This window comes from Nicotiana tabacum, chromosome 14, assembly GCF_000715075.1.
Source record: "Nicotiana tabacum cultivar K326 chromosome 14, ASM71507v2, whole genome shotgun sequence".
Lineage (NCBI taxonomy): Eukaryota > Viridiplantae > Streptophyta > Magnoliopsida > Solanales > Solanaceae > Nicotiana > Nicotiana tabacum.
The window spans coordinates 65570658-65583388 of record NC_134093.1 but is presented as its reverse complement, the minus strand read 5'-3'; the positions used below and the strand labels follow the sequence as shown (position 1 = coordinate 65583388).

The following is a 12731-nucleotide window of genomic DNA, read 5'->3' as shown; positions in this document are numbered from 1 at the left end:
TATATATATATATATATATATATATATATATATAATGTGTGTCTTTGGTATATATGTCCTGCAAACAACTAGAGAAAAATTGCTAAGTTGGAGAACGAAAAGGCAGTAATTTTTCCACAAATTAGCAGGGTTATCATAATACATTTGACGTAGTAAAGTGAGAGAAGAAGATATTTATGAGTTTAATTTATATTTTTTAGATGACAAACGTAGATATTATATTGGGGTCAGTCCACGGCCGGGGGACTATATTGAATTTAATTTCCTTGTGGAATCGAACCCCCATCTTTTCCATCAAACCCACAAACCTTACCGTTGAGCCAAAACCTCTTTAGTTACTAGGTTCGGCAGTATATATTTATATAGATTTAATATATATTTCAATACAAATACATGATTCCGAAAAAAGTTACTCGGTTTGCCCAAACCCGCACCCACTACTGTAGCATGCAGTCATGGCATATTTTCACTAGCAATTGAAAACATCTGTATTTGTTTTTCAAACACAAACTATATTTTATGTTGAATCTACCGAAAATATTTTCTGATAACCAAAAATGACACGACTCGAGGTATGCTTTTTCTCATAGAGAAATTTTGACATATTTTTAAAAAAAAGTGATATAAACACTCAACTTGTTGTGAAACCTTTTTTTTTTTTTTTCCGTGACCCAATTTTTCTATTTTTGTTCTTTTTTATAATGGTGGTGTTTAGGCTGGTTAACATGCGCATAGAGGCAGATCTCAGGTATTTGATACCTAGACTTTCTATCGGGTATTTGATACCTCTCACCAGCACAGATCTCAGCTGACTCTGCAAATCAAAACATAGCAAATGGGAGAACACCTAGCATTTTTTGTGTCTGCTGGAACTTGAACTATGTCTTCCCATGATTTTTACCTATATTATTGACCGTCAGGTCATACCTTTAGGTGCCTAAATTGTCAAGAGTAAAACCAAAACCAAATCTAATTACCACAGTAGAATATATTTTCACTATCATGGAAAACCACAGAGCGCATTGTATTCAAGTCTGATGCCAAGCAAGTTGTTCTATGTTACAATTCAATTTGTCAACGCGGAGTTTTGAAGCCCTACAAAGATCCTTCCCACACTATCCCAAGTAATAGACAGTTACTACTACTAAGTCAAAAAAGAGTATCAAGTAGTAGTAGTAGTAGTACAAGATAAAAAAGAAGGTAAGAGGGTCCATCTCCATGTGTGGGCACAAATGCCAAGAACCACCTTTTTATTAATCTCCTTTCTCAAATTCTAATGTCAAACATACTGTTAGTTCAGCTGCATTGGCAGCATTGCCAACCCAACCCCCAATGGCACCAGACAGGGTTTTCTGATGTTGCAGAAAGACATACTTAAAATAAAGCTGTCTCAAAGCACATAATCTTGACTGTGTGTGAGAACTCAAGCCACAACATGCTGCTATTAGAATAGAGGAAAAACAGAAACAATGACAGGTATCAAAGAATTTGTCTCTTAGCCTTCAAATTAGAATCAGCTGGTATAGAATACTGTTTTACTTACTGAAGATAGGTTATATTAGTACAATAAAACATTAATTTACTTAGTGAAACAACATGCTAAACAGAGTCTCAATGCTTTGCTTATCATCAATGCACCTTTTTTCTTTAATGAAAATGACTTTGGACAATTTCAAAGACCACGCTGCCAGATAATATTCAGCAATAACCAAGGACAGAAATGCATATCTGTTTCAGAATCCAATCAATAGTAAAAGCTACAGAGTACAATTACAACATTTCTACTCACAGCAAGAATCAAGCATGTGCCACCAACAACTTTACGTCAAGGCAACTCATATGTATATTACTCCCCCTTCCCCTTTCTGTCTGGCCTAAGGCACATAGGCTTGAGGAGAACTTCCATGATCATTGGGAAATGGGCAGCTTTGCTCTTCTTCTACTTACAGAACTGGAAAGGGGAAAATGGATTGGTTTTACTGTCATTTCTCTACAAACTTTTGGTGGTAAACACTTGTAGAAGTATAAAGCTCCTGTAAAAGTCATCTGCTTTGGTAGGACTGTTATGCGTGAAGCATGTTTAACTGTGGATATTCTGCAAATGAATTAGATTTTGTAGCAGATAGTATTAATATGTGAATATTCAACTGAGGCATTAAACCATTTGATTCTACTTTGTCTTCAAGAAATGGAAAGGGCTAAAAGCAAATCTGGAGCTATTCCTTCATCTCTTAGGAGTACCATGGGCAGTGCAGGGCCCTTAAAGGAAGCTTATAAATAACTGGCGAGGGAAAAACATAGGAAGCCGATAGAACTCTCTATTAGAACTACCACCTTCTGTATACATTGCAAAGTTCGGAGAGAAAGAAACACTAAATGCTCAGAAGGAAAGATAGAAGTTTAGATGTTTACAGTTTTTGGCTTTTTGGTGCAGTTTAAAAAACTGTATGACACAATGATGAACTCACTTAATCCTCGAGTTGAAGAGAGACAGTCCTATGTACTTTTGTATCATCGGCACTTTCATGCTGCTCAGGTGAATTATACATGCTTATCAAAAAAGAGAATAAGGCTGGTTGCAGTTAAAGAATTCTCTGACTCATTCTACAGACTAAAGCTGCAGTCAGATACATGTTCAAACAGATCTCGCTCTTTCCTAGTTTAAGGTAGGAAGCATCTTCCAAAGACTTGGTTTTGCTTAAATTATACAGCAGTACAATGGCTCAAACAAGGTTAATCCGTTAGAAACAACATAGACATGGTCATACCATGATTTAACAATCCTTGCAACAATTGAATCATTACATTTTAGATCCTAACCATCTAGTAAATGCACGAACTCACCAACAAATATTTGCTGTCTTACAAAATTGGTACAAGCAAAACAATTGACAGTCTGAACAAATTCAGGATCCTGCTAGAGGAGAGTCAAGAAGCAACCTAAAATGATGAACAAGAAAGATCTGAATCGTACTCTTGGCAGCAAAAGTGAGCACCACACCACTTCTATTAACCAACATACATGTTTCTCATGATTCTTTTGGACTGGCAGCTGGTTTAAGTTTACGTTGATGCACGTCCCAGTTGTATACTCGAGCAATCGTGACCTGAGAAACAGCAGCTTAAAGAATAAGCAAAGACCTGGTGGCTGGAATTATGCAGATGTGAAGAATAAACAAAAGAACCAAAACTAGCAACTACTAAAAGCTTGTGCTTCAGAAATTGCTCTTGCTTCCAGCATTACGCACATGCACAGGTATTCACAAAGCAAAATTATTACTCCCTCCATCCCAATCCCAATTTATGTGGCAATGTTTGACTAGGCACGGACAAGACGAGAAGTTAATTGTTTCTAAATACAAGAAAGGTGACATTCTTCTTTGGGACAGACTAAAAAGGAAAGACTGTCACATAAATTGGGAAGGAGAAAGTATTATTTATTTGGCAGAGGGCTTAAACCAAATCAATTTTCTTGCCTAGCATATGCAACATAAGTGAGAAGTAATTAAAAACTAATTACTAGAATTTAGAGACAATTGATTGCAAGCGAAACACTGCCTAAGTTACAGTCCAAGATAAGAGTTAAAGCAGAACTGACCTGAGTAATTGTCACTTGATCCCTCAAAAATTGCAAATCCGCAACCAGAACTTCTAAGCTGGCTTTTGCATTTTCCAAATTTCTTTTAAGGAGGATGGTAGCCTGCTCCATCAAACATGCAATGATATCTCTCGATTAGCACTATAAAATCCCAGTACTCAAGGCTACAAAAGGGCCTCATTTCAACAACCAATCAGATACCTCTTCACATGAATACTCCAACATGACATTTGCGCCAAGCCATAGGCACACCGAATCAGATTCTTCAATTCTTGCCCGAGAATATATCCCTTCTGACACTTCAAAATCAGCAATTAGTGCCTGCAACCAAGCAGCCAATCTGAGGAATAAACTTAATGCCAGGATATGTCAAATAATTTATATATTATGGAAACATAAATGGGGCCTAACTTTATTACATAGATTTTTCATTAGCATTGATACCCATTTTTGTTCAGATGTAACAGTGGTATGGTACCTCAACCTTCTAAATACATCAAAAAGAGCTATTATAATTGAGCATACCCGTACCGGACACTTCAGAATACACATCCAGAGTTTGTTCAATTCTTGTTCAATTCACAAGTGAAGTACCCCAGAGACCAACTAACAAAAGTTTCTCCAATTTTCGATCAGTTAAGCATTCAGAATACACAAATTGAATTCTTAAAGATATGGTGTCAGCAAAGTGAAGGGAAGCCTTGGAGCAACGGTAAAGTTGTCTCCGCGTAACTTGTAGGTCACGGGTTCAAGCCGTAGAAGCAGCCACTAAGTCTACATCACACCCCTTGGGGTGCGGCCCTTCCCCGAACCCTGCGTGAATGTGGGATGCTTTGTGCACCAGGCTACCTTTTTTTTATGGTATCCGCAATGTGGCCATTTATTGAACATCCATTCGAAAACAAATATAGAACTATTTGAATAACATGATCGATAAAATATAAAAGATATCCCAATAGACTTTATGCAGTGACAAAAACATCTCAGCAAACATAATATTGGGATAACAAAGCAATTAAAAACCATCCAAATAGAGAGATAAATTAGAGTCTTCGGCCCTGAATCCAAAATGACAGTATAGTAGTAGATGGGGAATGAAGGGGCATTCATTTAAAAATTGCTAAATTAAGCTCTAAGAAGGGTTTACTATGTATAAGAGCATAAAAGCTTTCTATGTTTCTCAAATAGCCAGCAGTATTGGAGCCCAATGCAAAGAAGTAAACTACAATAGAATTAGCGAGTGACTCTGAGAGGAGATGGAGAGAAATAAATGAAGGTAGTAGGTACAGGCTAAAAATAATGCATTCCTCAGATAAATTTAACTCCTTCCTTTGCACAGGTGCAGTAGCGAACAACGGTGGAATGAATGCAATAGTTGAAGAACCCCGTAGTGGTAGTGAACACAGCAAGAGAGAGACTAGAATGAAGTACAAATGAGTTGATACAGTAGTGTGGCAGTTCCCAAAAGGCAAAGGTAGCGAAGAAACAATGTTAAGAAGCCATCCATTTGGCTCTTAAAGCGATCAAGTGATGCACAGCGAGGGGTTATTGCTTCATGGGTGAAGCAATGTGCTTCACAGAAGAGTGCGCTTCAAACAATGATGCGCAAAGTGATCCCAACAATAAGCGGTCAGCTCTTTAAGTCTTAGTTTTGTGTAATTGAATTAATACCTGCATTATCGTATATTGGATAGTGAAATTAGCTATTTTAATTGCAATTTTATTATAGTACTAAATTCATATATGTTTGATATATTTCATATTTTCAATACATTGTGTGCTTCGTTTTAAAGAAGCATGCTCTTTTAGTTCTCACTTTTCGCTTCAACGCCTTCGACCTTGTTTTTTTTTTTTTTTTTTTTGCACTTTTCGCTTTTAAAAACATTGGGAAGAACTTTCTTCCACAGTTCCTTTGATTTCCTGGTAACTTTACATCGTTAAGAAGTAGAGTGAATTCAGATGCCAATATATCACTTGACTTTACTGGAGCTTAAAAGAAACAGAAGCAATTCCCAAAAAGGTCAAATTGATATCATTTCACGTTTTGATAGCTCAATAGCACAATAAAAAGGATTGGCCAAATACATAAGCGGCCCCTTAAAGCCCGACTTTTTCATTTAGACACCTAGACTTGAGCTAGTACCTATTGAACACATAAACTCCTCAAAAACTGTACCTATTAAACACATCTTTCACAGCTTATAGTGTATAGACAAAACAAAGCGCTTGAATTAAATGCATGTGAAGTGGAAAATGTCACCAATAAGAAAAATACCCGTCGAAAAAGTTGACATGTCAAGAGAACCACCCTCATCCCTCTCCCCTTTGTTCATCTTCTACCACTTTCATCAATTGTCTAACAGACCCAGTCCCAATTCCCAATTCCTCTTTCTCTCAAGAGTTCCACAGTATTTCTATACAAGCTCGTCTAGATACCTATAATGTTTTCTGGAAGAGTGGTTGTGTTGTGTGTCAGAACTGGTGGAGCGGGAATGATACTGGCCAACACGGCGAGGAGCTGGTGGCGGAAAGTTACTACAATGAACGATACGAAAAATGGGGTTCTTGGGAAGCAGAAATTGGGAAATAGAGATCTGATATATAGAAGATTTTGATATTGGGTACAAGGCCAATGGTGCTCAGACAAGCTTGATGCTTTATTAATCAGGGACTCAAGCTTGTAAGGCACTTAGAGAAGAAGGGTATAGGTGAGAGTGATTAGTTCGAATCCCTCAATGATTATGACTGAAACCAAAATGGCAGATAGGAAGGACCTGACTATGGTGAAAAAGATGTTAATGGTGGCTGATCATGGTGGTGCTGGAAATGGGTGGAGATTGGAGAAATAGATATGAGGTTTTTGATGGTGGTGTTATGGTGGAGAAGTAAGAAGCAAGTTTTGCAAGCAAGCCATCGAACTTGCCGCCGGCCATGAAAGTTTCTGCCAAGGTGGGTCAACGAACTCAAGCAAATCAGAGGAAAAGAAAAAGAATGGAAAAACAGAAACAGAAAGAAAAAAAAGAAAAATGGATATTGAACGTGCTCAAAGAGTGTAAAATGCATACCTTGCCATGTCAGCAAAATGTGTTTAATAGGTACACTTTTGGAGGAGTTGAGGTGTCAATAGGTACTAGCTCGAGATCAAGTCTCTAAATGAAAATGTCGGGCAAGTTTAAGGGGCCGTGTATGTATTTGGCCAAAAAGATTTGTTCCTTAATGGAACTGTGTAGAGTTTGGTGGTCTTTGTGCACTTCACCTAACGTTATTGAGGTAAACATAAATTCAAATTGACAACATCTTTATTCAATAGATGCCACAAGCCAATGAAAACACAAATTATATAGTAATACGCAGCTCTACCAAATCGTGAACTTCTTTCAGCTCATGTTCATTGAATCCTTGCATCGCTATTAACATCCTCATTCTAATCCATGGGTAAGGTGGCTCATGTTAGAGATGGAAATAGGCTAATTTAACTGTCAGGATTAAAAGGGAACATCGGGTCTACCAAATCCACCAGTCGGTATCTTATGCAGTCACTTCAAGTCCCAAAATTTAGCTAATACGGAAAAATGGTCTCCACCACCTTAGTAGAACTATCTACTGTAAGAAAGGAATAAAAATGTTGATTTGTCTAACCACTGTACGATAGAATTATTATGGTTGATAAGGATGATAGAGCTAGGATTATTATTTTTTATAAGGATGATAGAACTATTATTTCTCCACTTAAGAAAATTCATTTTCAAATGTTGCAAACATGAAATCAGGCAAGTTAACTGAAAGACAGACTATTTTGTCCTGAATTAATAGTAGTCAAAATGATTTGATGCAACCACTAGATAATGTGCATGTATCAAAGAGTGGCGAGACTTCTATTAAAATTTTACAAATAAAAAATAAAAACGAATAATTAAAAGCACAGCACTAGAACAAACCTCACCGCTGCCCTTCTTAGCTTGCAAATTAGCAACTATGTCCAAGCATTTCTCTATATCAGGAATCTTTGCCTGGCATAGAGTAAATAAGGATAAGAGAAACTCTTCACAAATCTGAGTAGAACAAAATGAAAGCATTACCTAGCAAAACTGAGGCATTTTCAGTATGATTCTGACCAATCGTATCATGAATCTAACTTCATTCATGAAAGTATGACATGAAGATGTCAAACATGCAAGGGCAATCGTTTAATCAGTATCACAACACAAATCTTTACAAACAGTCCAATAATTGTAGAGGCACCAATATGTTTAATACATTTCGAAACTCCACACTCAAAAAGAAGAATCTCTTCTATTTTAAAAATAAATTTGAGAATAACCCATTAGTAGCATGAGGCAGTCTATACTGGCACGTGGAAGCTAGCAGAAGTGGAGAAGTCCAACAATTTTTATAGTTCTGCACGCATAAGCTCTCTTTATAGGTCAGGCAGATTCCAACCTTCAGGAATTGTAGAAAACATCATTCATCTGTGGAGTGATGTAATTACCGTAATCCTCATATGTTGGTCAAATAACTAGTAATCTGAGCATGTGCTTAAGAATGGTATCCTATTCATGGCTATGACATGAAGCAACAAATTGCAGAAGGACAATCTTTATTCCTCTTGCATAACACATTAGTCTGAACACCTATGGAAAACTGAAATGATGCGGAAAGTAACGCATGAATTATCTGAACACTGTGGGAAATTGAAATGATGTGGAAAGTAACGCATGAATTACCATATTAGTTCATTTTTCCTTTCAATCTGATGAAAAGGCTAATCATACCATTAAGTCTTAACAACATTCCTGGAAATCAACAGCAATATACGCCAAACTTAAGTGTGGTTCTAAAACTTCCCATGCACCTTCTGACAAGAATCAACCAAAAAGATTCTGAAAGATGAACACTTTCTCCACTCAAGTTTTCTCAAAAGAACTATGATAATACATTAATGCAAGAACCAACCAAATGTCCACATTAGATGAGACTTACTTGTGAATGGAACTGAATGCGAAATAAGACACAAACATGTACCTGAAGATCCCTCTGCTGAGCCAGAAGTTTCATCTCAACCACTCTGTACTGCTGAAGTCTGCAAATGGATGACATACATACATTGGATATTTAGAGGAGAACATAAGTAACTAGCTACTTGCACAAGTTTTCAAGTGGGACTAACTGGTATGTATCTGGGGCTTATGACTTATTAGTAGATAAATATTCAGAGCCAACAACCCAGAACCGATAGGATTAAAAAAAATTATGACATATGAGTTCTATAGTACAGAGTTAAATCACAAATGAACACAAGAAACTATAGATTTCCAATTTTGTCCAAAACAATTCCCATTTAACTATATCATTTCAAAATAAATACTCCTATAACATTTAGAAGAACAAGCAAGCAACGCAAGCGCTCTATTGATATTAGCATAGTGTGAGAATCCTTATTCAATGGAACTACAACTTATAGGGCATTATTATATATACTACGCAGAGAGGCAACTAATGTCTGTGACAGCAAGGACAATGTTGTCTTCAAATATGAGAACACAAACTTCATATGATGATACCATAGATAACCATGGTTCCATCCACAATTGTTTGGTGCATAGAGCAAAAGATATCTTTAATCAAACCTCTTGCATCTATTTATGGAATTTTATACAATTTAGACCAACCCCATGCAACAGTTTCGCTTGGTCCTTCAGATAGATGATGCTGTATCATTAAGCACAAACCAATTAAAAAGTGCAAGAAGGATCTTTTTGACGTTACCTAAAACTTTTTGAAGAGCTCAGTAATTGGTATACTTATTCATTCAGGTTGTGAAATAATTATGTCATGTAAGGTTAGAAGGACAATATTCAATAAGTAAGAAAGCAAGAAAATGCATGGAATTCTAATAACGAAACAGCATAGATTAGGGAAGATCAGATGCACACTGCCATATCTGTAATCAAACTGATTTTATTTAGTAATCAAAAAATAAAGATGGATGTAGATCAGATTTGCAAATCATTCTCCAATATGCCAATCTTCTCTACTTTTCCTACTCCACTTCTTCTACGCTTTCTTCTTGCATTGGACTAATAATTTCACTCTACCTCTCTCTAGTGAATTACCTTTTTAGTGGGCGCCAAATCAGTTTACATCAGAATACTTCAATCTAACCTAATCATTAGTCGGCCCAGCACAAAGACCCCATTTCAACATAATTATAAAAAGAAAAAGGACCCCATTCAATGCTGTATCAGCTGCCTATAACCTAGTACGTGAGCTCATTTTTACCCCTATATCTGCTCTGCTCTTCATGTAACTCCCACGACAAGGTGTTTGATCTGTACAAATTTCCCATGAAGAAAGAAACTTTAACATCATAGTAAACAACTATTTATCTAATTAAGCATACCCTGAAGTAAATAGACAGAAAATAAAGAAGGAACTCATAAACTGAAACCAAAACTCATCAATTCCCAAGTATTTAACACGCAATAACAGTACAACAACAACTACGCCTCAGTCCCAAACAAAGTTGGAGTCGGCGATATGAATCCTCACTTCTTTCTTTAAGCTCAACTCTTTTTTTTTATAACTCTTTTTTTTATAACTGTGGTATCCGGGCCAGCTTGCGCGCACCTCGATTAATTCCACGAGATACCTGCCACCTCCCACTAGCAACAGATATCAGGTAACTCTATCCACCAAGGCATGGACAAATGGAAAAAAATCACTTAGTATTTTTTGCCTCCACTGGGATTTGAACCTGAGACCTCATGGTTCTCACCCACTTCATTGACCACTAGGCCACACACTTGGGTGTTTAAGCTCAACTCATATTATCATCATGCCAAAATAAAATAATAATAGTGAAAATAGGTTCAATTATATATATATATATATATATATATATATATAATGAGAAAAATAGTCATCTTTAACCCTATTCCTAACTAGTAAGTATCACCTATATGGATCTTTTTCTTCACAAGTATTTAACATGCAATAACAGTAGCGATGAGAAAAAAACAAAGATGTAAAAAACAGAAAGGCTTCAAAATTTATGTAATAACAAATTTCCCGGCAATTATAGCATCCCTACAGATTGAACCTCTCACATCATAGCAAACAATAATTTTCTAGTGATATAAACCCTGAAGTAAATAAACGGGGGAAAAACAAAGAAAAGAAAAAAGAGATACCAGAAAGGTTCTAGATGTTACTTATGTGGAAATCAGGCAGAGACAATCAACCACCTCTCTTTACACTGTAAATGGACTGACCAGCTTTGGGAAAGTTTCATCAGCTTGAGGGAAATAAAGTGGGTGATGCCAGGGATAATAACTGATGTGCTAACTAGTTGGAGCAGAGATGGCAATTTATCAAGTCAGAAAGAGAGAGGGAGGATTGTCCCAACAAGAGAGGAATCAGAGGTGTTTTGAAGACAAATATAGCACCATACAAAAGCTGAAGATGAATTGTTTAGTGCTGTTATATTTTTGGTGTAAGCAAGAATATTTAGAAGATGCTGAATCTATTTTTGAAGTCCTAGACTATTTGTAAGAAGGCAGACAGATAGGATCTTTTCTTGTATTTTACTATGTAATTTTGGGTCACTTTACAACTTGTATAGTGCACTTTTCTATATATAAAACTATTACCATTCTCAAAAAAAAATATAAATATATATATATATATATATATATATATATATAGAAGCAATCTCCAGTACCCTAAAGAATGAAACTTTCACATCATAGCAAAGAACTATTTTCTAATTAAGGAAGCCTGAAGAAAAATTAACACAAAACAAAAACCAAAGAAGCTCCTAAACTGAAGTCAAATCTCTCCATTATACCCAGCCACCAAACTTGGTTTACTCAAACTTTAAGTCACAACAAATATCCCAGCATTTCTAGTATTCCCAAAGAATCGAACTCTCACATCATAGAAAACAACTGAGTAATATCTAATCAAGCAAACCCTGAAGTAAATAAAAAGAAGGAACTCATATACTCAAGCCAAAACACTCCAGCACACCGAAAATATATGTAAATGACATTTTCAAGCAATCCTAAAATCCCTAAAGATTGAAACTTTTAACATCATAGCAGACAACCAACTCCGAATTTAAGTAAACAATACAAAACAGAAAACAAAAAAAAAGACTCATAAGCTGAATTTAAAACTCTACAGTACAAGTAATCTCTGACCTTGATTTGATCTCAAGTAATAAAAACAATAAAATTAGCTAGGAAACAAATCATATACTTACCTTTCTTGGAGGAAGGCAAGAGCAGAGTTGACATCGAGAGCAGATTCATTGAGATACGACTGTACGTCTTCTACAAATGCTGCCGCCGGTATTCCCCTTCTCTCCGTTACACCACTTGCCGCCATCTCCGTAGAGATTCCTTCGCGGTGATTATTCTCTTGTGGTTTTTCTCACTTTTTTTTAGTTGGAGCGGCAAAACCCTGAATAGTTGAACAGGGATAGAGGCGTCGTCGTTTAGTGTTAATGCGACGACATTTCTTTTTTATTTTTTGTATGATATAAAATTCTTTTATCCAAATAAATACAAGAATTTTCACTTCCTCTAGAAGAGAGATGATCAAAATTTATCCGAACTTATTGATAGAGTTACAAGTTGACATGTGAAAAAAATAAGGGAGTTTCATAAATGTAGTTGTACGATTACTTAACAAATTATAGTAAAAAAATAAAATAAAATTTGTTAATCAATGAAATCATTTCTTTGCTACCAACTTCGTCTCATGCTCCTTCAAATAAATAAAAATATAAATAAAAACTATTGACACTCATTCTTCTATCTAGTATATTAATTAATTCCATCTTTTACCTTTTCATTTTAGTAACCATTGCATCACCCTTTTCATCCATGGATAGGTTCAGCAGCATATTTCACCTCTTCTCCACATTTTTTCCCATAGAAATGGACAAGCCTTAGAGCTCCTTTCTTCGTAGGAATTCATCCAATCTTCAACAATCAGTACTACTGTCGAAAACAAAGACTTAGATACGAGCAGAAACCACCATTGATGTGGTGATCGGAGCTCGCAGAGAACAAACGAGAGAGAAGAAGAGAAAATGGCGGAAGGTTCTGGAGAGAGAGAACCGACTCTT

General features: G+C 36.1%; 1 protein-coding gene across 1 annotated transcript; it reads right to left on the bottom strand.

Moving 5' to 3' along the window:
* Positions 1–2741: 2741 nt before the first annotated feature.
* On the bottom strand, positions 2742–12078 carry LOC107779285 (prefoldin subunit 3-like). The gene is made up of 6 exons (XM_016599677.2): positions 11862–12078; positions 8621–8678; positions 7537–7608; positions 3800–3919; positions 3599–3700; positions 2742–3107 (listed from the first exon to the last, which is right to left on the bottom strand). The coding sequence occupies exons 1-6, from the start codon at positions 11984–11986 to the stop codon at positions 3030–3032; spliced, it is 555 nt and encodes a 184-aa protein (XP_016455163.1). The 5' UTR covers positions 11987–12078; the 3' UTR covers positions 2742–3029.
* Between the last annotated feature and the right edge of the window lie 653 nt (positions 12079–12731).